This window comes from Callithrix jacchus, chromosome 7 (genome assembly GCF_049354715.1).
Source record: "Callithrix jacchus isolate 240 chromosome 7, calJac240_pri, whole genome shotgun sequence".
Lineage (NCBI taxonomy): Eukaryota > Metazoa > Chordata > Mammalia > Primates > Cebidae > Callithrix > Callithrix jacchus.
In genome coordinates, this window is record NC_133508.1 from 84,037,960 (window position 1) to 84,064,398 (window position 26,439).

At 39.1% G+C, this 26,439-nt stretch overlaps 1 protein-coding gene across 6 annotated transcripts in view; it reads right to left on the reverse strand.

Moving 5' to 3' along the window:
* STIL (STIL centriolar assembly protein) overlaps positions 1 to 26,439 on the reverse strand; it is a 64,891-nt gene that overhangs the window by 24,701 nt on the left and 13,751 nt on the right. For 4 of the 6 annotated variants that reach the window (XM_054236202.2, XM_035251401.3, XM_054236201.2 and 1 more), the window contains 10 exons: positions 24,596 to 24,708; positions 23,914 to 24,101; positions 22,231 to 22,478; positions 18,493 to 18,576; positions 16,512 to 16,598; positions 11,863 to 12,013; positions 9,687 to 9,796; positions 6,120 to 6,234; positions 4,029 to 4,994; positions 1,347 to 1,512 (listed from right to left, as the gene is read on the reverse strand). In XM_054236202.2, the coding sequence (XP_054092177.2) occupies positions 1,347 to 1,512; positions 4,029 to 4,994; positions 6,120 to 6,234; positions 9,687 to 9,796; positions 11,863 to 12,013; positions 16,512 to 16,598; positions 18,493 to 18,576; positions 22,231 to 22,478; positions 23,914 to 24,101; positions 24,596 to 24,708 (2,228 nt within the window). The remainder of the gene's footprint in view (positions 1 to 1,346; positions 1,513 to 4,028; positions 4,995 to 6,119; positions 6,235 to 9,686; positions 9,797 to 11,862; positions 12,014 to 16,511; positions 16,599 to 18,492; positions 18,577 to 22,230; positions 22,479 to 23,913; positions 24,102 to 24,595; positions 24,709 to 26,439) is intronic. The other 2 variants (XM_078333014.1, XM_078333013.1) reach the window with 1 other exon arrangement.

Below are 26,439 nucleotides of genomic sequence, written 5' to 3' on the forward strand. Positions count from 1 at the left end.
CGGAGTTCCTAAATACTTCTCATCCAGTTTCCCCTGATGTCAACATCTTATATACATTTGTTAAAATCAAGACACCAACATAGTACATTAATATTAACTAAAATCAAGGCTTTATTTGGATTTCATCAATTTTTCCACTAATGTCCTTTTTCTGTGCCAGAATCCAACCCAGGATATCATATTGCATTTAGCTGGAGTAACTATTCAGTCCTCCCTCTTCCTCAACTGCTATATCCAATTAGTATAAAATCTTATCAGCATCTACATGACCATTATCAAGTTCCTCTCCCCATTCCTATTGCCACCAAAACTATAACTTGGAGCTCTGTTTTCTCATTGAACCCATAATATTTTCTTTACTCAATCTGCTCTCCCACCCCTCAATTCCATCTACTGAAATCCTACATACCCTCCGAGGCTCACACTCAATAACAACTGCACAGATGAAACCCTTCCTGATCCCTCAAACCACAAATGATTTCTCTTATTAGAATTGAGTCCAGCCAGGCGGGATACAGTGGCTCACTCCTGTAATCCTAGCACTTTGGGAGGCTGAGGTGGCTGGATCACGTGAGCCCAGGAGTTTGAGACCAGCCTTAGCAATATGGTGAAACCAGTCTCTACAAAAAAAAATACAAAAATTAGCCAGGCACTGTGATGCATGCCTGTAGTTCCAGCCACTCAGAAGGCTGAGGTGGGAGGATCACCTGAGCCTGGGAGGTTGAGGCTACAGTGAGCCTTGATTGTGCCACTACACTTCAGCCTGGCAACAGAATGAGATCCTGTTTCCAATTAAAAAAAAAAGAATTAGGTCCATGACTGTGTGGTGGCTCACTCCTAGAATCCCAGCATTTTCGGAGGCCAAGGTGGGCAGATCACCTGGGGTCAGGAGTTTGAGACCAGACTGGCCAAAAAGGTTAAACCCATTTCTACTAAAAATACAAAACTTAGCTGGGCGTGGTGGTGCACACCTGTAGTCCCAGCTACTCGGGAGGCTGAGGCGGGAGGATTGCTTGAACCTGGGATATGGAGGTTACAGTGAGCTGAGACTGCACCACTGTACTCTAGCTTCGGCAACAGAGCATGACTGTATCTCAAAAACAAACAAAAAAAATTGGGTCCAGCCTAGGAAAGTAGCAAAACCAAATAGTGCATCATGTTATGCAGTTTGCAGGTGTAGTTTTATTTCACAAAGAGTATAATTACACAAAAACCTAAGTCACACTCTCATCATCTTGGTTTTTGTTCCTATTCCACTGTGCACCAATTTGAACATAAAAATTCAAAAACCAGATATGAAAAGCATTTTTTAAAATTTCCTTACAAATAAAAAAACCTGAAATTACCTGTGCTCACAGCAATGCTTACACTTTTTCTCATGTGCAAGCCAGGGGAAGACTGTGCTTCCACAGAAACCAACTCCATTTGTCTTCCAGCTTGTACTGGGTCTTCAACAGTGGTTGTCTTAGGGGAATAGGGCATCAGAGACTGTGCTTCCAACAAACGCTGAATCTGTATCAATTAAAAACATACTTTAAACTGACAGGGAAGTAATCAAAACTGGCAGCAGTTTAATAATGAATTACAAAGCACTCTAGTTATAAGAAACTGACTTTTAAGTCTATTTTCCAACATTTCAACTTGACCATACCATGAAACTTATTCAATCTAGAAAGCCATTCTCACTAGCTAAGAAGCACTTTTACTTTTATTTCTTTTTGAGACAGGGTCTTGCTCTGTCACCCAGGCTGGAGAGCAGTAGTGTAATCACGACTTATTGCAGCCTCGACCTCAAGGACTCAATCAGTCCTCCTACCTCAGCCTCCTGGGTAGCTGGAACTATAGGCATGCACCACCTTTGCCTGGCTAATTTTCATGTTTTGTAGAGATGGGGTTTTGCCGTGTTGCCCAGGCTGGTCTCAAACTCCTGGGCTCAAGCAATCTGTCCACCTCAGCCTTTAAGCATACATTTAAAAGCAAAACATAAAGGTGTTTAGATTAGTATTTATAAGTTGATACTCATGTAAAAAAGTGTAAATGGTGAGCTAAGATCACGCCATTGCACTCCGGCTTGGGCAACAAGAGGGAAACTCTGTCTCGGAAAAAAAAAAGTACCTAAAAAAAAATTTAAGTTTATATATATATATGGAAAATACTATGTGTCTTTACACACAGAAGCATTTTTTATATCATATTTCAAATTTTCTAAATATGATTCAAATAATCTAGACCAGGGCCTGTGGTCTATAATATTACATTTTCAGTATACAAATTCCAAGTAACTAAGATTTCTAAATAGCATAATGGGTCCTTTTTCTAATTAGTCTTTTTTTGAACAAGACAGGAAATCAGGAAATAAATGAGAAATAACTGTTTTCAATGTAAAAATATTTAGGTATATTAAAATTTTTGGTAAGTGTTTATAATGTTAAATTCCAATTGATATTTTACATTATCCAGGAATGGTGACTCAAGCCTATAATCCTAGCACTCTGGGAGGTCAAAGCAGAAAGATCACTTGATCCCAGGAGTTCAAGACCAGTCTGGGCAACATAGTGAGAATTCTTCTTTTAAAAAAAAAAAAAAAATTAAAACAAATTATACTTTGCAATTTCAAAAAATTGATCTAGGTTTAAAAAACAGAAGAGCTAAATTTTTCTCATATGTTCCCATTAAAAGCATTTTCAGATTTGAAAAATGTCATTGTCTCTTTTTTTATAAAATGCAAACACTGTAACTCCAATTTTATAGAACAAAGTTTTTTTTAAAGTCATACGTATATATATGCACATTATACAGGTATTTGCACAGTTACAGGATCATGAAAAAAATTTTTAAATACATTTCAGGTTGTTCCCACTGGTGTTAGGGGGAAAGAGAGGAACAGCTGGTTTGGGGTAGGTATGTGAAAGAAGGACGTCTGAGAGGAAAGAAAAAAGACAACATTTACAGACTAAACTCTGCACAAGGATATAATTAGGACTAAGAACTCCATAGAGACTAGCCTGACCAACATGATGAAACTTCGTCTCTACTAAAAATACAAAAAATTAGCCAGGCATGACGGTACATGCCTGGAATCCCAGCTACTAGTGGGTGCTGAGGCAGGAGAATCACTTGAACCTGGGAGGCGGAGGTTGAAGTGAGCCTAGATCATAACCACTGCACTCCAGCCTAGGCAACAGAATGAGACTACCTCAAAAAAAAAAAAAAAAAAAAAGACTAAGAAACCCGCAACAGAGGTCCTGGAAAGGGAACATTTCAGAATAAAAGAAGTAGAGTAAGTCCAGTATAGATACACAGAAAGGTTCTAACTATTTCTTTAAGGGCATACTGGCTAAGCATTATTTATATAGGATTGACAAACTAGAGATGAAGAAGAAGCCATTATCCAGACTTTACATACAGCTGTATATAAAGGTTTAATCATAACAGACTTTTCATTAGAGGCAAAATATAAAAGAAAAATACAATTCTATTATAGGTTAGAATGTGCATAAGATGGTTTTACTACTAACTAGCAATGTGGCATTGGGTTAAATTGTTCTCTCTAATCCTCATTTTACTTACCTGTAAAACAAGAGGACCAGGCCACTTGCGGTGGCTCACGTCTGTAATTCCAGCACTTTGGGAGGCCGAGGCAGGCAGATCATGAAATCAGGAGTTTGTGACCAGCCTGACCAACATGGTGTAACCTCGTCTCTACTAAAAACACAAAAATTAGCTGGGCATGGCAGTGCATGCCTGTAATCCCAGCTACTCAGGAGGATGAGGTAGGAAAATTGCTTGAACCCAGGAGGCGGAGGTTGCAGTGAACCAAGATCATTGCACTCCAGCCTGGGCGACAGAGTGAGACTCTGGCTCAAAAGAAAAAAAGAGGGCCTAGAATTCAGTTCCAAGGTCTCTTCTAATTCTGACATTCTACAATTCTATTCTATAAAACATAACTACTGAGGAGAGGTACCAGTTTTTAAGAAATCATAATTAATACCAAGAATTTAATAGAACTAGGAAAGCACCAAGCAAACCTGTGCCTGAAGTAGTCTCAGCTGTCTGTCTTGCTCTGTGAGGAACCGATATGCATCTGGAGATAGTCCCATCATTCCATTATCTGACTCAGTCTTGGGTGTGTGCACACACACCGTGCAAGGCTGTGGGTTACATGAGTCCATATGTGAAGGTAGTCTTGCCACAGGTGATGGTTCTATATTGCTGTGGGGAGAACAACCGTCCACACCTCCCTGAGGTCTCAAGGCTATAGGACTACTTGAAGAACAGAATGCATTGCAGTAGAGAGCTGGACATCCACTTGGGTGAAATAAAGAATGCTTTTGAAGAGCTTCAGACTGGACATCTTGAATGGATCCAACTGTACTTGCTCCTTGCCAAGAATTTAGTGAACTACATTGAATATGGCTATGATGTTGACAACACCTGCAAACGTTTGTGGAACAGTAAGATGGCGGCGGGTGAATAGGTATCTGAAGTTCCATTTGCCTTTCTGAATTATGGGGTAATAAAACAAAATTATGTGGTTGGGACTGTGGGGCAAGAGAAGACTGCCTAGAATTAAGTGTGGAGGGTCTTATAGGATACTCTTTGTTTTGGACATTTCCAGCAGCAACTGCTTGGAGCTTTTCTAATATATCAGGAGATGGCCCATTATGAGAAGATGGTTTAACACTGTTCCTGGTATGTGGGTTCACTTTCTTACAGGCAGGTGGCTGTCTTACTTTGCAGTGTCTCAAAAGAGCCATATCCTCATTTAACTGATTTGGTATTCCTCTCAAGGAAGGCTCTCCAGCTTCAACTTCTGGACTGTGTTTCTCATCATAAAGCTGGGGTTGCAATGGCTTCAAGTGTTCAGAGTGGTTAATCAAAGGAGAATTTTCATTATTCACCATTTCCAATGGAGAAGACAAAGGGTTTGATTCTATGAAATTGCCATCCAACACAAGTGAAAGTTCAGGAACTGATGGTTGGATCTTAGAAATCTACAAATAAGAGAGAAATGAAAAAAAAGTATTTTTTTAGGAGAAAATGTATCTTTATTTTCCTCAGACCAGTATTTCCCAGATCACATCTAATTACATATTAGCAAGGGTTCATTCTTTATGGAGACCATCAGCAAATACTTTCTGGGCATGTTTTATGTGCTAAGCCCTAGGAATACAATTTTAAGCAAAATAAACAAGGCCCTTGCCCTAAAAGAACAAAACTAAACACTTCCCAAACTTATTTAATAATGGAACTCTTTTTATTAAAACACTAACACTGCTAAGATCACAAAACACAATATGAAAAACTGTTCTATACAACTTTTAAATCCTCTCTCTGCAAAAAATAAAAATTATCACAGGCAGAATATTTTCACAGACCTAGTAACAAATGTTTATGTACCTTAAATAGTAAAATCTTCCAATAAATATTTCGCCACTAAGAAGTCACTCACTCTTATTCCTTTTATTGTTATCGACTAAGAGTTGGAAAGCAAAAAAGAGTAAACAATATACTCGCTGTGATAAATTTGGTTATAATTTGATATTAACTTTAAAAAATCCTTCCCATTCCTTTTTCTTCTAAAATAAGTAATTACACCAATTAAACAACAATTCTAAAATAACCCACAGGTTGGTAGCAAACCAAAAATTGTGACAAGAATTTTAACAGTTAACCTCTGAAAGCAAGTGGAATGTTTTCTCAGAATATAGTGATAAAAACCAGTGTCAAGCTCTAGTGACAGCATATCATGTTGAGTCTATATGGTTATTAGCATCAGATTCTAAAACCAAACCTCCTGAATTAGACTCCCAACTTTACTACTAACTAATTTTATCATCTTGGGTAGGTAATTTAACCAATCTATGCCTCAGTTTACTCTAGGAATAATAATCATACATGCTTATTACATATATATTACACACATATATTATTACATATAATCATAGTAATTGTGAGACACTTATATCTCTATATATAGATATATCCATAGAGATATAAATAGCTAGATATAGCTAAGAATAATACTTAGGTTTCAGGTAGCATTATCTAGTGTTTTAACATAATGAGACTTAGGTCTCTAATCACAAAAGTGAATGCATTTTTAAAATCAGTGATACCTTCTGACTCACTGGATGAGGACTAGGAATTGGTCTTGGAGAAAAATCTTCATCTTCAACACCAGAGTCATGATCATTTATTGGCATTTTTCGAGGAGATAACTTTTGGGAAGACCTAAAGAATAGAAGGGGAGACCAGAAAAGCCTTTGTAATCCAGTGTTTGTTCTTTCTTCTAGAAATTGAATGAAGTCCTTTAATAAGTTGCAGTAGTACTCAGATCATTTAACTTAGTATCTGACAACCACAAATTATTTTATTTTGCAGGCCAGTGTAAGTTGACCAGGGAAGCTGTCCTAGTCAGCCTTAATAAACTATGCTACTTGCCTGATCATGGCAAGTTTAACCTTGTATTGTTAATGTCACAACAAATTAACAGTCACTGGGCACCCTCTAGTTGATCACTCTCATGAATATAGAAATAAATGAGACATAGTACTTACTGTCAAAAAATTTATAATCTGGCATTAAAGGCAATACTTAGTATATTAAACACACTGTATTACAAACCCTCTGTATTAAGAAAGAAAGCCAAATAAGGAATTATATTTTCCTATGTACTTAACATCTGTGATGGGAAAATACTTTGAGAAATCAAGGTACTACCCTCCCATTTAGTCAGGTATAGTCATTATATCACAGATGGCATGCCCCGGAGAAACAGAAAATTTCTCAGTGCTGGTACAGAGTTTTAAAAGCTGAAATTAGTGTTTAAGACTAAAGATATGGAATACTATATGCAGCAGGCTTTTTCACATCCTAAACTAGACAAAGTCTATAGTATATGCAAAAAGAAAAGCCAGAATGAAGCTAACAGCACTCAAAATTAATGTGATTCCTAAAAAAACATCCTGCATTCTGTTTCATGCAAGTTGAATCCTCCCTAGCAGGGATAACAACAGAAACTCCAAGGCAGATTTGAAAATCAAACAGCAGGCTGGGTGCGGTGGCTCACACCTGTAATCCCAGCACTTTGGGAGGCCGAGACAGGTGGATCACCTGAGGTCAGGAGTTCGAGACCAGCCTGGCCAACACAGTGAAACCGTGTCTCAAAAAAAAAAAAAAAAGAAAGAAAGAAAGAAAGAAAGAAAATCAAACAGCAGAAGAGACCTTTTGCCCTAAACCTTGATAGTCTGAAGAGACAGACCCTCACAGTGTTATTCCTGTACAAGGTATTACAATGAAGCAATCAGAGTGTCTGCATGATGTTTAAGCAGAAATGAGTCTCCAACAGTACTGTAAACCTTTTCTCTGACACCCAAGACAGCTTAAGATATATAATGTATTCTAAAGTGCTCAGTACAGCATGGACAGGAAACAAGAAAGCCAGTGGCCTGAATAGGGTCAAAGGTTGTAGCAGGAACCTGCACAAATCTGACAAAGACCAGATGCAAATGAAAACACCTCAACAGATTGTAGCACACAGATGGATGAGAATCATGTCACCCCATACCACCAATACTGACATACCATTAGTCCCTGCTACATGACACATAACCCCAGAGAAAAGGGAATAAAGAAAACTTGAATTAACTAAAATTTGGTGTCTATAATCCAGTAGAATAAATAGGGGCCTAAAACAGATTTTTTTTTTTGAAACAAAGTCTCGTTCTTGTCCCCTAGGCTGGACTGCAATGGTGCCACCTCAGCTCACTGCAACCTCCACCTCCCGGGTTCAAGCGATTCTCCTGCCTCAGCCACCTGAGTAGTTGGGATTACAGGGTCCTGCCACCACACACAGCTAATTTTTGTATTTATAGTAGAGATGGGGTTTCACCATGTTGGCCAGGCTGATCTCAAACTCCTGACCTCAGCTGATCTGCCCACCTTGGCCTCCCAAAGTGCTGGGATTACAGGCGTGAGCCACCACACCCGGCCTAAAATAATAGATATTAAGTTCAATGACTAATATTTTTTGTACATCTGAGTTGTGGCATGGAATTAATATCTGTTTTGTACTTATGATGAACATATACACAAACTGCTGACACTAAGCAATAAAATCCATTTCTTAGCTTCTTGGGGGAACAGATAGAGTCTCGCTCTGTTGCCCAGGCTGGAGTGCAATAGCACGATTTCAGCTCACAGGAATCTCTACCTCCAAGGTTCGAATGATTCTCAAGCTGCAGCAATCGAGTAGCTTGGACTACAGGTGCACGCCACCATGCCCGGCTAATTTTTGCAATTTTAGTAGAGACAGAGTTTCACCATGTTGGCCAGGCTGGTGTTGAACTCCTGATTTCAGGTGATCCACCCACTTGGCCTCCCAAAGTGCTGGGATTGCAGCCGTGAGCCACCTTGCCAGGTTGGGAATATCTTCTTTACCACAAAAGGTAGAATATACTGACCCAAGAAGTCACAAGCTTTATTTAATTAATATTCTCCAAGTATGTTTTATAAGTTTTAGAACAATTTTTTTTTTAGGTAGGAGTTAGTTTTTTTTTTTTGAAACAGGGTCTCACACTGTCACCCAGGCTGAAGTGCAACGGCAGGATCTCAGCTCACTGCAACCTCTGCCTCCTGGGTTCAAGCAATTCTCCCACCTCAGCCTACCAACTACCTGGGATTACAAGCATGCTCCACCATGTCCGGCTAATTTTTGTATTTTTAGTAGAGACAGGGTTTCACCATATTGGCCAGGCTGGTCTCAAACTTCTGACCTCAAGTGATCTACCTGCCTTGACCTCCCAAGGTGCTGGGATAACAGGGGTGAGCCATCATACACAGCTAGTAGTTACTTTTATAGTAGTTTATCTGACAGGTCCAGATTTAGAACTGTAAGGAAGAGTTGAGCACAATGGTTCACACACGTAATCCCAGCACTTTGGGAGGCCAAGGCAGAAGGATCAGTTGAGGCTTAGGAGCTCGAGAATAGCCTGGCCAATATAGCGAGACCCCACATCTAATTTAAAAAGTAAAATAAGAAACTTATAATGAAAGAAAGAACAAATAGAAAGCACTAAACAAAACAAGAAGCAGATTCTTTCTAAGCAAGACAGCTTCTTGACAAATACTTTTGTGTTTCTCCTGTATAATACATCAACCCAAATGAAAACTATATCGAAATTGCCATTTCATTAAAATTACTATCCAACTTCCTAGTGAATATGAAGGAATGCATTTAAAGCAAAGACACCTACGGTACATAAGATTTAAAAACTGTTTCATCAGAAATAACTTACACTCTGGCAGGGCGCTGTGGCTCACGCCTGTAATCCCAGTACTTTGGGAGGTCAAGGCGGGCAGATCACAAGGTCAGCAGATCAAGACCACCCTGGCCAACATGATGAAACCCTGTCTCTACTAAAAATGCTAAAAAATTAGCTGGGTGTGGTGGTGCACGCCTGCAGTCCCAGCTACTCAGGAGACTGAGGCAGGAGAATTGCTTGAACCCAGGAGGCAGAGGTTGCAGTGAGCTGAGATTGTGCCACTGCACTCCAGCCTGGGCAACAGAGAGAGACTCCATCTCAAAAAAAAAAAGAAATAACTCAGAGTTATTTTAATTACTCACCAAAAACTAATAAATGTAATTTTTTAAAAATTCACGTAATAATAAACAGATCTTTTACCTCTTAATTGAAAAATTCTTGGAAGCCTTACTGAAAAACTCTGTTTCTGCAGTTTGGCTTTCAGCGCTCAATTCACAATGGATTGGATTTTTGTCAGGAGGTTCAACATTCTGAAATGAAGTAGTTCATATTTTGAGATCTGACTTAAATAAAAACACCAAAGAATTCTATTTAGTTGAAAAGTAGCTCTGAAACACTAGATGGGGAGTGACAAACTTCTGATTTCTGTAACTGTAGCCCTCTTTTATAAACTGTCCAGTTCCCTGATACATAAGTGAAAGAGAAAAGTTAATCACCTGTATTATAATCACAAATTCAGTGAATATAACTATGAACTAAGAATACCATCTAAAGAATAAAACAGTAAATGATATGTCTCTAAAACAGAAATAAAATATTAAATCTCAGTTAAGATTATATTTATAGTTAAAATATATGTAATTATATATAAACATTTATATATAACATAATATATAAAATATATTGTGTATATTATATAATATGAAATATATAATATAAAATATATTTATATAAAATATACAAATTTATAACCTTTACATGATCTCCAAGAAGGTACTAAATAAGATCTGAGTGGAAACACATGGGTATTTAGAGGTATTCAATATTTTTCTAATATAAAAAAGAATGTACTTTTTTTTTTTTTTTGAGATGGAGTTTCGCTCTTGTTACCCAGGCTGGAGTGCAATGGCGCGACCTCAGCTCACCGCAACCTCCGCCTCCTGGGTTCAGGCAATTCTCCTGCCTCATCCCCGAGTAGCTGGGATTACAGGCACATGCCACCGTGCCCAGCTAATTTTTTTTGCATTTTTAGTAGAGACGAGGTTTCACCATGTTGACCAGGATGGTCTCGATCTCTTGATCTCGTGATCCACCCGCCTCGGCCTCCCAAAGTGCTGGGATTACAGGCTTGAGCCACCGCGCCTGGCCAAAATGTACTTTTATTATTGGTCTGAGATCTAAAATAACCAATAATTTTACTGAAAAACAGCCTTTGAATATTTTCATATAATGACATCTAGTTTCAAATATCTACTTTTTTTCTTTTCTTTTTGAGACAGAGCTTTGCTCTTGTTGCCCAGGCTGGAGTGCAATGGCAATCTCGGCTCACTCATCACAACCTCTGCCTCCTGGGTTCAAGCGATTCTCCTGCCTCAGCCTCCTGAGTAGCTAGAATTACAGGTGCCTGCCACCATGCCAGGCTAATTTTTGTATCTTTTGCAGAGACAGGTTTCACCATGTTGGCCAGGCTGGTTTCAAACTCCCGACCTGAGGTGATCCACCTGCCTAGGCCACCCAAAGTGCTCGGTTTACAGGTGTAAGCCACCATGTCTGGACTAAAGATCTACTTTTTCTATGATCATCACCTAGTTGTGTTTCTAGATATCTTATTAGATGATATAGTAACAATCTATTTTGATTCTTTAGATATATAACATAAATAATAGACTTTAAGTATAAAAAACCATTTGTTATTCCCACACATTTTTAAAATAATACAGTCACAGTCAGGTGCGGTGGCTCACGCCTATAATCCCAGCACTTTGGGAGGCCAAGGCAGGTGGATCACCTAAGGTCAGGAGTTTGAGAATAGTGTGGGCAACATGGTAAAACTCTGTCTCTATTGCAAATACAAAAAAAAATAGCTGGGCATGGAGGTGGGTGCCTGTAATTCCAGCTACCTCAGGAAGCTGAGGTAGGAGAATCACTTGAACCAAGGAGGCAAAGGTTGCAGTAAGCCGAGATCACACTACTGCACTCCAGCCTAAGTGACAGAGTGAGACTGCTGCTGCAAAAAAAAAAAAAAAAAGGCAGTCAGGACAAAGTATTGAGATCCCACAAAGTTAACCTTCTAAAGTATAAAATGATAGAACATATGAACAACTGATATATTCTTCAAAGATTTTAGAAAAACATGGCCATTATTCTGTGGGTAACCTCTGGTTGTCATTATAATTTGGTTGAAAATGTAATCTAAGATTTATTAAAGAAATTTAACCATAAATGAATAAAGTTAGTATTTAATAAGATTATTTATAAGTAAACAAAGCATAATAGTTTGGATTACTATTTTAAAGGGTAAAAGTTGTTGCGTTTAAACTGCCAATGTGCAGAACCCTAAACAGTCGATAATGTACTAGATAATCAAATCACTTACTTTGAAGAGATGTAATGTTTCCTTATTGGTTAGCAACTGAAACCGAAAGTCAGGTATCTTGCCATCACAAGGGAAGCATTCATAAAACTCAGGCTCCTTATGTGTCACAGAATAGAGAACTATGATGAAATTTCCAGATTCTGAAAAAACCCTGCACAAAAAAATGCCATTTAATTAAAATTTAATGAGAATAACACGATTACACTCAAATAACTTCATGTGAGTCTCTCAATCTAATTAACAAAATAGACTAAAAGTTCCAGTATTTGTTCAAAAACTGGGGCCCACCACTTTGGGAGGCCAAGGGTGGGAGGATTGCTTGAGGCCAGGAGTTTAAGACCAGCCTGGTCAACATAGCGAGACCCCTCTTCTCTACAAAAAAAAAAAAAAAAAAATTTTTTTTAACTTAGTTGGGCCTGGTGGCTCACATCTGTAGTCCCAGTTAATAAGGAGACAGAGGTAGGAGAATTAAACCCAAGAGTTTGAGGATGCAGTGAGCTATGAACACATCACTGTACTCCAGCCTGGGCAACAGGACTTTTCTTGGTTCTGACTGCATTATTTTAAACTTATGTCGTGGCCGGGCACAGTGACTCAAGCCTGTAATCCCAGCACTCTGGGAGTTGAGGTGGGCAGATCACCGAAGTCAGGAGTTCCAGACCAGCCTGGCCACATGGTGAAACCCCATCTCCACTAAAAATACAAAAATTAGCCAGGCGTGGTGGCGGGTGCCTGTAATCCCAGCTACTCCGAAGGCTGAAACAGGGAGAATAGCTTGAACCCGGGAGGGGGAGGTTGCAGTGAGCTAAGATCACCCCATTGCACTCTAGCCTAGATGACAGAGCGAGTCTCTGTCTAAAAAAGAAAAAAAAAAAAATAAGAGAGCAATTCAAAATTAATTTTACTGAGGATTTTACTGTTGATATGAACTTAAAGCAGCATCAGGAATTGATAATAAAACTTTACTAAATCATAGCAAAGAATCTAAAACTAACATTTAATTTCTGCTATCTAAATGTAACTAATTATCTTGAAAAGTTAAAATGTAAAAAGTAGAACTCCAAAGCCATCTGAAGAAAATACAAGTAATTGTTTTACTTCAGTAAATACACTTGGAGTGGGTGAATCTTTCCTAAGCATGATAGGAAAAAATATTAATAAATATGACCAAAAAACAGTAAGTCTATTTGGGAAAAATAATTTTTTTTTTTTTTTTTTTTTGAGACAGAGTCTCGCTCTGTTGCCCAGGCTAGAACGCGATGGCGCGATCTCGGCTCACTGCAACCTCCACCACCCAGGTTCAAGCGATTCTCCAGCCTCAGTCTCCCGAGTAGCTGGGATTATAGGTGCATACCACCACACCTGGCTAATTTTTGCATTTTTAGTAGAGACAGGGTTTCAACATATTGGCTGGGCTAATCTCGAACTCCTGATCTGGTGATCCACCCACCTCAGCCTCCCAGAGTGCTGGGATTACAGGCGTGAGCCACTTTGCCCGGCCAGGAAAAATACTGTTAAACAAACTTAAATGACAATATGGGGGGAAACTTTTGCTATATATTACAAATATATATTTCTCCCTGTATTTTTTTTATTTTGAGACAGAGCTTCCCTCTTGTTGGCCAGGCTGAAGTGCAATGGCATGATCTCAGCTCACTGCAACCTCCACCTCCTGGGTTTAAGCAATTCTTCTGCCTCAGCCTCCCAAGTAGCTGGGATTACAGGCATATTATACATAGAGAGAGAGCTTGCTATGACAAACTAGCTCTTACAAAGCAATATGAAAAGATGTACAACTTAAGAGAAAAATGACCAAAGACATGACTAGGCAGTTCCTAGAAGATGATGTTATAAAACACTGGAAAAGATTATTTTTCGTCTATCAGATTAGCAAAGGTCAAATTTTAACATCAGCCCTCCACTTACCTCTCTGAGCTCATCTCCTGTTACTCCCCTCTTCCTTCACTCCTCTCTAGCTACAGTGGCCTCTTTGCTGTTCTTTGAAGATGTAAGGTGATCTTTCACCCAGGGCCCTTATACAACACATCCTTTGCCCAGGACAGTGCCCCAGATAGTCACATGGCTTACTCTCATTTCAAGTCTTTACCTCCCTGATCACCTATTTAAATTGCAACTCTTTACCTGCCACTATCATTCAGACACAGAGCATCCTCTTCTCTGGCTTTATTTTTCTCCACAGTACTTATCCCCTTTTAATATCCTATTTATTTTACTTATTCTGTTTATTACCTATCTCTGCAGGACTTTATTTTATTTTTTTGTCACCCAGGCTGGAGTGTAGTGGTGCAATCTCAGCTCACTATAACCTCTGCCTCTCAGAGTCAAGTGATTCTCCTACCTCAGGCTCCCAAGTAGCTGGGATTACAGGTGTGCTCCACCAGGCCTGGCTAATTTTTGCATTTTTAGTAGAGATGGGGTTTTGCCACGTTGGCCAAGCTGGTCTCTAATTCCTGGCCTTAAGTGATTCGCCCACCTCAGCCTCCCAAAGTGTTGGAATGACAGGTGTGAGCCACCATGCCCAGCCTACTTTATTTTTTTTAGCAGGGTCTCACTGTGTTGTCCAGGCTGGAGTGCAGTGGCACAATCATGGCTCACTGCAGCCTGAACTCTTGGGTTCAAGCAATCTTCCCATATCAGCCTCCTGAATAGCTGGGACTACTGGCATGTGTCACTATACCCGGCTAACTTTGTTTTCTTTTTTTTGTAGAGACAAAGTCTTGCTATGGTACCCAGGCTGGTCTGGAACACATGGCCTCAAGCAATCCTATCTCAGCCTCCCAAAGTGCTGTGAGACACCATGCCTGTCTGGAGACTTTTATTTTGTTTACTGTCATCCCCAATATCGTGAACATAATAGATACTAGGTGCTCAATAAATATTTCTTCCACAGTGTTAGTGCAGGTGAGAAAAAAGTGCACTCTTTTTTTTTGAGAGGAAGTTTCGCTGTTGTTACCCAGACTGGAGTGCAATGGCATGATCACTGCTCACCGCAACCTCTGCCTTCTGGGTTCAAGCAATTCTCCTGCCTCAGCCTCCCGAGTAGCTGGGACTATAGGCGTGCACCATCATGCCCAGCTAATTTTTGTATTTTTAGTAGAGACAGGGTTTCACCTTGTTGACCAGGATGGTCTCGATCTCTTGACCTCGTGATCCACCCGCCTCGGCCTCCCAAAGTGCTGGGATTACAGGCGTGAGTCACTGCGCCCAGCCTCGAAAAAAGGCACTCTTATGTACTGCTGGAAAAATTATAAATTGGTGCAGTCTTTTTGAAGGGCAATTTGGCAATATCTACCAAATTTAAAATTACATACTCTTTGGCCAAGAAAAAAAAACACTTTTAGAAATTTATCCTACAAATACACTAGCATATGCACACAAAGATGTATACATAAAGTGTTCAGTCTACCACTATCTGCAAGACTAAAGAGCCAGTTTTAAAAATACAATATTTATATACTGTTCAGTTCTAAAATATATACATTAAATCTGTATATGCCAACATGTAATGATCTCCAAGGTATAATTCATACAGAAAAAAGCAACATACAGAAAAGAAAGGATGCTGGGCTGGGTGTGGTGGCTGACGCCTATAATCCCAGCACCTTGGGAGGCTGAGGAGGATGGATCATGAGAGGTCAGGAGTTCAAGACCAGCCTGTCAAATATAGTGAAACCCCCTCTCTACTAAAAAACACAAAAATTAGCCGGACATGGTGGCGCATGCATGTAGTCCCAGCTACTCAGGAGGCTGAGGCAAGATAATCGCTTGAACCCAGGAAGCAGAGGTTGCAGTGAGCTGAAATCACACCACTGCACGCCAGCCTGGGGGACAGAGTGAGACTCCATTTCAAGGGGGGAAAAAAAAAAAAAGAAAAGGAAGGATGCTATGTTTCCACTTGTGGTTCAATTTTTACAGGCCAGGAAAAGGTGATACTTGTCTATGTACTGAATATTTCAGGAAGGAAGCACAAGATACCACTTAGTATCGATTGCCTCTAAAAACAGGGTCTAGGAAATGGGGTGGAAGAGAGTTGTACTTTTATTGTATATATTTATGTACATCAATTTATTACCATGTACTTTTATTGACTTTTCAATATAGTTTGTTTTTTGAAGTCTTTTATAGCCACCCAAGGTAGATAAAAATAGACCTTCTCATTTAATAGACAAAGAATGTAAGAGACAAATATTGGCATTATGTACAAACTAAAATTAAATGAGTTGAGGTTAAAAGTAAAGTTTCCCTAACTATTAATTCCAATGCTTAGGCTTCAGTGCCAGGAAATTAAAAATCTTGTCTCAAATATTTCTTGGTGTATTAGTAGTAACACTGTGTAACTTAATAAAACACCAGTAGGGTAACAAATTCAAACTCATTTTCAGTCATTTCACTGAAAGTTATCCCCCTTAATTATAAAACAGGATGCTATAGGAGATAATCTCTACGTTTGTTTGTTTTTTAAATCTCGTTTTATTCTCATTTAATATAAGGCTTGTTTTTTCTTAATGTACGTGTTTATTATAAGTACTGTAAAAGGTTAAGGCATTACATGAATTTTAAATGAGACCATAAACTATGAATGGGGGGAAAGATCAAAATAAAGTACTATGGAATAAAATATCACTTGCCTTTCTTGAACAGAAGAATTGAATATGTATCGCAAACAGCAAGCCCATACCTGAGGACTATAGATATGTATAATTCCAGATAGCCAACTGAAAGAAAAAGATTGAAATTAAAAACCATAGTCATTTACATATATAGCATACTTTACATTCGTCCTAAGATAATAAGGTAGATGTATGGCTTTTATCAGCCATACATTAAGGAGCCTTACTAATAAGAAATCTAAAAACACCACACCATGGTGATCATTAAGAGGAAAAATATATAGACATCTATATCTACATAACTATATCGATATATATAGAGACAGACATATAGCTATATATCTAGAGAGAAAGAAAGAGAGCAAGCACGTGCATCTCTGTCCTCTTCTACCCGAGGTGTGGCAAAGAAAATGGTTAACAGAGATGAAAGCAGTATACTAGAAGGAATTAGCTTAGACTGTAAAGAATGGGCTGACATAGTACAGACTAGTTTGTAGCCTAAAACTACTTCACAGAGTTGCTGAGGATTAAATACTATAACTCATATAGGTAGTCAAAAACACAGAAAGCTCTTAATATTTACTTAAGCATCAACAACCCATTGCCTATACTACAGCAAACTGTAAGTAGATTTCATGGTCTAGAGAACATTTGTGCATTATAATTCACTTTGCATGTGCCATTCCCTTACATGGGTTCCCTTCCCCATCAATCTTCCCTTCTACTGTCCAAATAATTAAAGCTCTAGCTCAAGTTTGTCTTCTCTAGGAAAATGCTCCCTATCATATCTTTCTTACAAATACTAAGTGTTCACTTTCTATACTGGTCATTTTATAGTAAATCATATACTTTATTTTTCTGCATATGAATATTTGAATTTTTTTTTTTTGAGACAGATTCTGGCTGAAAAATCCCAGGCTGGAATGCAATGGTGCGATCTCGGCTCACTGCAACCTCTGCCTCCCAGGTTCAAGAAATTCTCCTCCCTCCGCCTCCCTAGTAGCTGAAATTACATATGTGAATCACTACGCCCAGCTAATTTTTTGTATTTTTAGTAGAAATGGGGTTTACCATGTTAGCCAGGTTGGTCTTGAACTCCTGACCTCAGGTGATCTGCCTGCCTCAGCCTCCCAAAGTGCGGGGATTACAGGCATGAGTCACCATGCCCGGCCATAGAATTCAACTTTTATATATTGGAGTTCTTCCTAAGATTGAGCAAAATCTGGCCCTAGCATGATGTCTCACGCCTGTAATCCCAATACTTTGGGAGGCTGAGGTGGGTGGATATTTGAGGCCAGGAGTTTGAGACCAGCCTGGCCAATATGGTAAAACCCCTTTTCTACTAAAAACACAAAAATTAGCCACACATGGTAGTGCATGCCTGTAATCCCAGCTACTTGGGAGGCAGAGGCACAAGAATCACTTGAACCAAGGGGACAGAAGTTGTAGTGAGCCGTTATCTTGCCACTGCACTCCAGTCTGGGCAACAGAGGGAGACTCCATCTCAAAAAAAAAAAAAAAAAAAGAGACATTGGGCAAAATCTTGTTTTAGCTGATTCTACTAGTAAAATAAGAAAACTTGGCCAGGTACAGTGGCTCACACCTGTAGTCCCAGCACTTTGGGAGGCCGAGGCAGGTGGATCACAAGGTCAGGAGATCGAGACCATCCTGGCTAATATGGTGAAATCTGCTTCTACTAAAAATACAAACATTATCTGAGCATAATGGTGCTAGTCTGTAGTCCTAGCTACTTGGGAGGCTGAGGCAGGAGAATTGCCTGAATCTGGGAGGCGGAGGATGCAGTGAACTGAGGTTGTGCCACTGCACTCCAGCCTGGTGACAGAGCAAGACTCTGTCTCAAAAAAGAAAACCTGAAAACTACTTGCCTTTGTGGCTTTATAAAATGATCTAAATATGCATAGTACAAGTGAGACACATGCTTATCATATACATTTGAACATTTGGCTGATAAGGCTTTCATAAATAATGTAATACTTACATTCCCACTAATGGTAAAGAATAAACCTTGGGATCAGATTCCAACAAAAGTAACAATTTTCGTGTTTCATCCATGGTAAGATATCTAAACAGAAGATATTCACGTGAAAGTAACTAAAAGTATGTACTTTTTACCTAAAAGACATAATCTAAACATTGAAGAATACTTAAGACAGGGGAGATAATTCAAATGAACATTGTCTCACACACACAAAAGAAACAGTTCAAAGTATTTGACTCAGTAAAAAAGACTGGTAAGAGGAAGAAATTAAAGAGATTTAATACCTTAAAACTTCCATTTATACATTAAAATGGACACTGAAGATTACATACCTTTTTAAAGTTTTGCTCTATAACTTTATTTACAATTTACTTTAATCAAGAGTGTTAACATTAAGGCAGGCAATTTCAGAACCAAGAGGTTTCCTTAGGAGAAGTGAATTCCCTATTACCGGAAAATGTTCATGCATCCAAGTGATTTGACAAGACTGCACCAGATGTGACTTCTAACAGAAGGAGGCTGAATTAGGAGAGGTATAATCAACCTTCCATGTACCATATTCCTCCAACCACTGTCAAAGGACTTTGGAACCATCATAATAAAACCCAAAAGCTCACTCTTCCCTAAAAGGACATTATACTATATTTATTATATTTATTATTAACAGTAAGTTAGAATACAAAAACAAAAAGTAGAATTGTTAATTTTATTGTTATGTCTTACTTTAAGAACAACGCCAGTAGTGAGCCAGGCATGGTGACTGACACCTGCAATCCCAGCACTTTCAGAGGCCTAGGCAGGCGGATCACTTGAGGTCAGGAGTTTAAGACCAACCTGGCCAACATGGCAAAACCCAGTCTCTACTGAAAATACAAAAATAAAACTAGCCAGACATCATTGTGCATTCCTGTAATCCCAGCTACTCAAGAGGCTGAGGCAGGAAAATCACTTGAACCTAGGAAGCAGAGGTTGCAGTAAGTCAAGATTGCGCCACTGCTCTGCCTGGAACAGAGTGAGACTGTTTCAAAAACAAAAACAATGCCATTAGTGATATAAAGCCTTGGAAGTACCACTGATGATACATTGTATTGCTATAATAACACTAAAACACAAAGACAATACATTTGTCAGGTCTTGTGACAAGAATACTAAGCCTGAGTTGGCATAAGATTTACATATCAACAGTGACACATCTACTTTGAAAGTTCTCCCTCAGGTCTTGCCCATCTGATAAATTCCTACTCCTTAAAAGAATTAGTTCAGGCTTTCCATGATTTCCCCAGGCAAATTGGACATTCCCCACCTCCAACTTTCCTAGCACTGTATATAAACCTCCATTATAAAACACCATGCTTAGATATCAACATATTCAATGGATGATAAGCATAATTTTTAATCTATTTATTTCCAATGTCTAACATAATACCTATTTCATAATGGGACCTAGTAAATATTAGGGTGTATAAAGAGCAAATGTCAACTTTTTTTTTTTTTTTTTTTTTTAATAAAGATGAGGTTTCAACATGTTGGTCAGGCTGGTCTTGAACTCCCAACTTCAGGTGATCCACCAGCCTTGGCCCCCAAAGTGCTTGGATTACAGGCGTGAGCCACTGCACCTGGCCAAATGTCAACTTTTTTAAATGATGGTGTGTCACTATGTTGTCCTAGCTGGAGAGCAGTGGCTATTCAGTGCTCACTACAGCCTCAAAATCTGAAGCTCAAGCCATCCTCCTGCCTCAGTCTCCCAAGCAGCTGGGAATACAGGTGTGTGCCATTGCACCTAGCATAGCAAATGCCACAAATTTGACAGATGATTCTAGATCGGAAGGGGCAAGGGGAATAGGTGATTGAATAGAATACTGAACATCCTGGTTATTACAACATGCCCAGCAGTCACAGATGGATAATTCCAAGAAAGGTAAATTCATGCTACACAAGTAAATGGGCATGGGTACTAAGGAAAACAAATTAACTTGTTAATTTAAATAAAAAATCCCATGTCCTCTTTGAGAAGTACTTTATTACTTCAAGACAATTAAATGTTTCATTTAACTCAAACATTTTTTGCTCACTTTTGACCATTCCATGATTTTGGAATATGCCAACAATTTTTTCTTTGGGCCACTCCAATCAGAAAGCACCACTCAGGAGAATGCGGTTCTGAAGAGGTATTTTTAGAGAATAAGGCTTGGAATTGAGTGTATTTTGGCAAACATTTTTAGATCTAAAGGCTTAACAGGAACTAGGGTGGAGTCACTGGGAAAGGAAGCCAGAAGTGTAATACTTGGAGTGGCCTCTGGTCAAACTTTAAAGCAGAGAGTGCTTACATTGTCTAACCTAGTTTTGTAGACAATAGATTTTAAAAAAAAGATGAAGATTCAGGGAAGCAGCCCTGCTGAGGATTAGAAAGCAGGCATTTTTGGCTTATATTTTCTAAAAAACTAAGAGTGGGGATTAAAAACTGGAGAGGATTCTAATGCGGCTCTGTGAGGAAACTCCACCCTCAAGTAGCTGGCAACTCGGTAAGTAAGAGTACTGTAACTTTTTATTTAATTATCTCCTTTCTCTATCTGCAATGCTCATGATTCACAGTTAAAACCACATACTATAAATAAATTCACTAGCCTCCCTTGGGTTTGTAATTAGTCAGTTTATAGTTAAGAAAAAAATGACCTAAAACCTAAATAAAATATGAAGAACAATATAGAATATACAATATAGAACATAATTTCTCCTTACATTTTGAAATAATCAACCAATTTTAATATAATTTTTACCACCACCTTTTTTTTTTCACTCTCATGACAGATTACAATATTTTTTTTTTTTTAAGAACTGAGGTCTTCAAGACTGGGCACAGTAGTTCATGCCTGTAAAGTCAGCACTTTGGAAGGCCAAGGCAGGCAAAACACTTGAAGTCAGGAGTTCAAGACCAGTCTGGCCAACATGGTGAAACCCCAACTCTACTAAAAATACAAAAATTATCAGCTGGAAACATTGAAAACAGAAACAAAAAAAAAAAAAGAAGAAAAAAAAATACAATAATTAGCCAGGTGTGGTGGCATGCACCTGTAATCCCAGCTACTTGGGAGGCTGAGGCAGGAGGATTGCCTGAACCTGGGAGGTGGAGGTTGCAGCGAACTGAGATCACTCCACTGCACTAGTGACAGAACAAGACACCATCTCAAAAAAGAACTGAGTTCTCCAGACATTATACATTATGCCCACTCAATTTTGTCTTTTTTTTTTTTTTTGAAATAGAGTTTCTTTTGCCCAGGCTGGAGTGCAGTGGTGAGATCTTGGCTCACTGCAACCACCACCTCCCAGGTTCAAGCAATATTCCCACCTCAACCTCATAAGTAGCTGGGACTATAGCTGCGCACCACCACACTCAGCTAATTTTTGTATTTTTAGTAGAGAAGGGGTTTCATCATGTTGGCCAGACTGATCCTCAACTTCTGACCTCAGGTAATTCGCCCACCTGGGCCTCCCAAAGTACTGGGATTATAGGCATGACCCATCGTGCTGGGCCCTACTACCAATTTTTTGTAGGTGGTGGCACAACTTAAAAAAAGCTTTATATTCAACAAAAATAAACAACTTCATTTTTTACTTTCCCTAGTTATTGACCAAGCCACTGTATCTCTGGCAAATAAACTGCAACATTATTTCATATTACATGGACACTCTGAAAATATACTAATCCAACTAATTTAGATTAATGTATCTTTTACTTACCCATATTTATAAGTCCCTTGAATTTGAGAAATATTCAGATTACTGCTCAAATTTCTTGCCAGAGCTGTTGGAATAATGGGGATAGGCTTCACAGGTGCGCATTTAAAATTATTTGCTAGAGTTACTGCTGCCCAATGCAAGTCAAAATCCACAGTGTCCAAATTCTCCCTGGAGGTGATATGAGCTCTTAGGGAAAGCAGCTTACCACAGTCCAAGAAATCTTTGCTACATATATGGCACTGTAGAGCCTGAGAAATCAATATTAAATAATTATTTTAAAACTTTGAAATATGTCCATATCTCTAAAGTTTATTTTATACTGGTACATATATATATGTAATATCTTACACTAATGAAATTAAATGAGTTCTGATTTACAACATTTCAGTTCCCATTTACTCTATGTGACCAAAAGATTATGTGAATAATTATATCAAAGAAAGTAAGATTTACTGTCCCAAGCTCAATTACACATTCCCATTGTAAATATTCTAGCAGCACTTAAGTCTTATTGGGTAGTTACCCCCAATAAATATTTACTACATGGGGAAAAAATGGCAATAAAATAAATCTTTTTGGTTTTTTTGAGACAGAGTCTTGCTTTCTTGCCCAGGCTGGAGTGCAGTGGTGGGATCTCAGCTCAATGCAACCTCCCCTTCCCAGGTTCAGGCAATTCTCCTGCCTCCATCTCCTGAGCAGCTGGTATTACAGGTGTGTGCCACCACATCCAGTTAATTTTTTGTACTTTTACTAGAGACGGGGTTTCACCATGTTGGCCAGGCTGGTCTTGAAGTCTTGACCTCAAGTGATCAACCCGCCTTGGCTTCCCAAAGTGCCAGGATTACAGGTGTGAACCACCACACCTGGCCTGATAAAATAATTCTGATTCAGTCTCAGAGAATCTAAAGTCCATTCCTCTTTGATTCCTTTCTTGTTACCACAAATTGTCAAGTTAGTTCTCCCTCTGTATTTGCTCGTGTCCACTATGTCCTTCCTAGTTTCACTGCTACCATTGTACTATAGGTTAATCAATCCCTCTGTAATACATACCCACCCGATTACTACAATGACTACTCTCTCTAACTTCAGTCAGCCCAGCCTATCAGGTTAACTATTTCTGATTTCACAGTATTTCCTTTTTCCAGGAATCTTCGATTACTACATGATCCACATAACAAAGTTCAAATTCCTTAGGCTGGCAGACAAGGCTCTTTTTTCTTGAGACAGGGTCTTGCTCCCACCAAGGCTGGAGTGCAGTGGTGTGATCACAGCTCATTGCATTCTCAGCCTCCTGGGCTCAAGTGATCCACCTGCCTCAGCCTCCCAAAGTGTTGGGATTACAGACATGGGCCACCGTGCCCGGCCAGGGCTCTCTGTAATCTGACCAAACTAATACTCCAGTCTGACTACCCATAAATTCAGCAAAAATGTATACCCTAAACATTACCCTTAGTATATCTTGAATTTTCTTATCTTGATTACACTGCTTCTTCTGAAATGCCACTCATATCACTTACCTAAAATTTTTGCCCTTAGAAACACATTTAGGTGTATTTTAGGCCCACAATAATCCAATCAAATTATTAACAATTCTCAAATATGGGTTTACTAAAATACAGCATACTAAACATAGTTTGATTCTTGTGTTGAATTAAGAATAATCAAGTGATCAATGAATCTCACCTTTAAAGCTGAACTAAAGTCATCTGCACTGTGAACTATCATTTCTCTAGAACAAAGTTCTTGAGTATAAACTTTGCATGGAATCAAAAAGTCCCCAGGAAGAGAAGCAGTAGGGGTTATTTCTAAGCATTCAGGTACTTCTCGACCAGGATCAAAGCGATCTACTGTCAATGTCACACCTTCTTCATCTGTAGAACAAAAAAAAACAGCCATGATATAGCATACTATGCAAAATCAACCAAGCAAGGCTACATTTAGGAAAGTACTTTGTTCACACCAATAGTATTACTAAACTTTTAAGTATTAAACTAAAATCTTACCATATACTAAACTCTTACAATAGTATACAAAACTCTTATTTGCTTATATAGTCTTCCATGTGACCAGATAGTAAAGTCTGTAATTGATAGTTTCATTCATCTTCATATCCTCGGTACACAGCAAAGAAAATTAGCACAAAGCAAATACAATAAATAGTTGGCCAAACCAATAAATTCAATTGCAGTCATACAAGTAACTTTTAAAAAATGTTTCCTTGTGTCAATGGGGTCTCCTTATGTTATGCGAGCTGGTCTTGAACTCCTAGATTCAAGCCAGCCTTCTACCTCAGCCTCCCGTCTCAGCCTCCCAACATGCTGGGATTACAGGAGTGAGCACTGGTCAATTTTTATAAGTGTATTACCTTCGTCTACTGTCAGAGAACCAAGTAAAAAGCATGACGAATTTTTTTTATTCTGCTTAGCATGACGATAAGCAAGTTGGATGGTCTTTTTAGTCACCACAAGCTTTGGATTTCTGAAAAACAACAATTCTTTTATGAATATGGTGGAACTCATATCTTAAAAAAAAACCCTCCTGCCATAAAATGTTGCCTAAATTATAACACACATTTTAAAAACCGTACAAAGAGATCATTGTCAGAAAATCCCAGGATCAAAAGCAGAGGATAGGGATGGCAACCTAGAAACTAGAGTGGCAATAAACAGACATTGAAACTATAGTTGTTCTCCAGGCATTTTGTTAGCTTTATGAAGTCAGCAGGTAGGTCTCCTATTTTGGTAAGTAAATTTTGATTGAAAACAGTCACATCTGAGGAACGGTCCAAGATGGCTGATCGCTAACATCTCGGGATTGCAGCTCCCAGTGAAAGCTCAGAGGACGAGAGGACACCACACTTTCAGACAAATTTTGGTCGCTCACAGAGCAGAAGATTCCCAGTGGAGGAGCCCCACGGGTCGCCAGCGCGACTCTTGTGGCCGGTGCAGCGGTTTCGCCAGCACCTCGGCACAGCAGCTCTTGGTGCAGAGTAAATGGGACTGGTTCCCCTTCTGACCGAGGTTTGGAGGAGCCACACGGGTTGCCAGCACGACTCTTGTGGCCGGCGCAGCGGTTGTGTCAGCACCTCGGCGCAGCAGCTCTTGGTGCAGAGTAAACAGGACTGGTTCCCCTTCTGACCAACATTTGGAGCTCTGGGAAGGCAGAGTCGCCTATTATGGACTCAAGAAGGAAGCCAGACTGGAGATTCCCGGGCAGAAAAGCACCATCAGTCTTAACAACGCTGTTTTGGCCAGCGCAGTGGGTTGCTCATATTTCGGCCCTGAGAATTAACAACTTGGACGTCCACTCAGAGACCTAATTTGAAAGTTGGTAATTATAAAGACGACGGGTGGATAAATTTACATTGATGGGAAGAAACCAGCATAAAAAGGCTGAGAATACTCAAAATCAGAATGCCTCTCCCTCTAAAGAGGATCACAGTTCCTCATCAACAAGGGAACAAGACTTGATGGAGAACGAGCACATCCCATTAATAGAATCAGGCTTCAGAAGATGGATAATAAGAAACTTCTGTGAGTTAAAAGAACATGTTGTAGCCCAATGTAGAGAAACTAAGAGCTTTGAAAAAAGGTTTGACGAAATCCTAATGAGAATAGACAACTTAGAGAGGAATATGTGAATTAGTGGAACTGAAGAATACAATGCAGGAACTCCAAGAAGTATGCACAGGTTTAAACACTCAAATTGTTCAAGCAGAAGAAAGGATATCAGAGGTCAAAGTCCAACTTAATGAAATAAAACGAGAAGACAAGATTAGAGATAAAAGGATAAAAAGGAATGAGCAAAGTCTCCAAGAAATGTGGGACTATGTGAAAAGACCAAATTTACATTTGATAGGTGTACCTGAATGCGATGGAGAGAATGAATCCAAGCTGGAAAATATTCTTCAGGATATTATTCAGGAAAATTTTCCTAAATTAGCAAAGCAGGACAATATTCAACCCCAGGTAATACAGAGAACACCACAAAGGTATTCCTTAAGAAGAGCAACCCCAAGGCACATAATCGTTAGATTCACCAGGGTTGAAACGAAGGAGAAAATACTAAGGGCAGCCAGAGAGAAAGGTCAGGTTAATTACAAAGGGAAGCCTATCAGACTTACAGCAGATCTCTCAGCAGAAACCCTACAAGCCAGAAGAGAGTGGGGGCCAATATTCAACATCCTTAAAGAACAGAACTTTCAGCCCA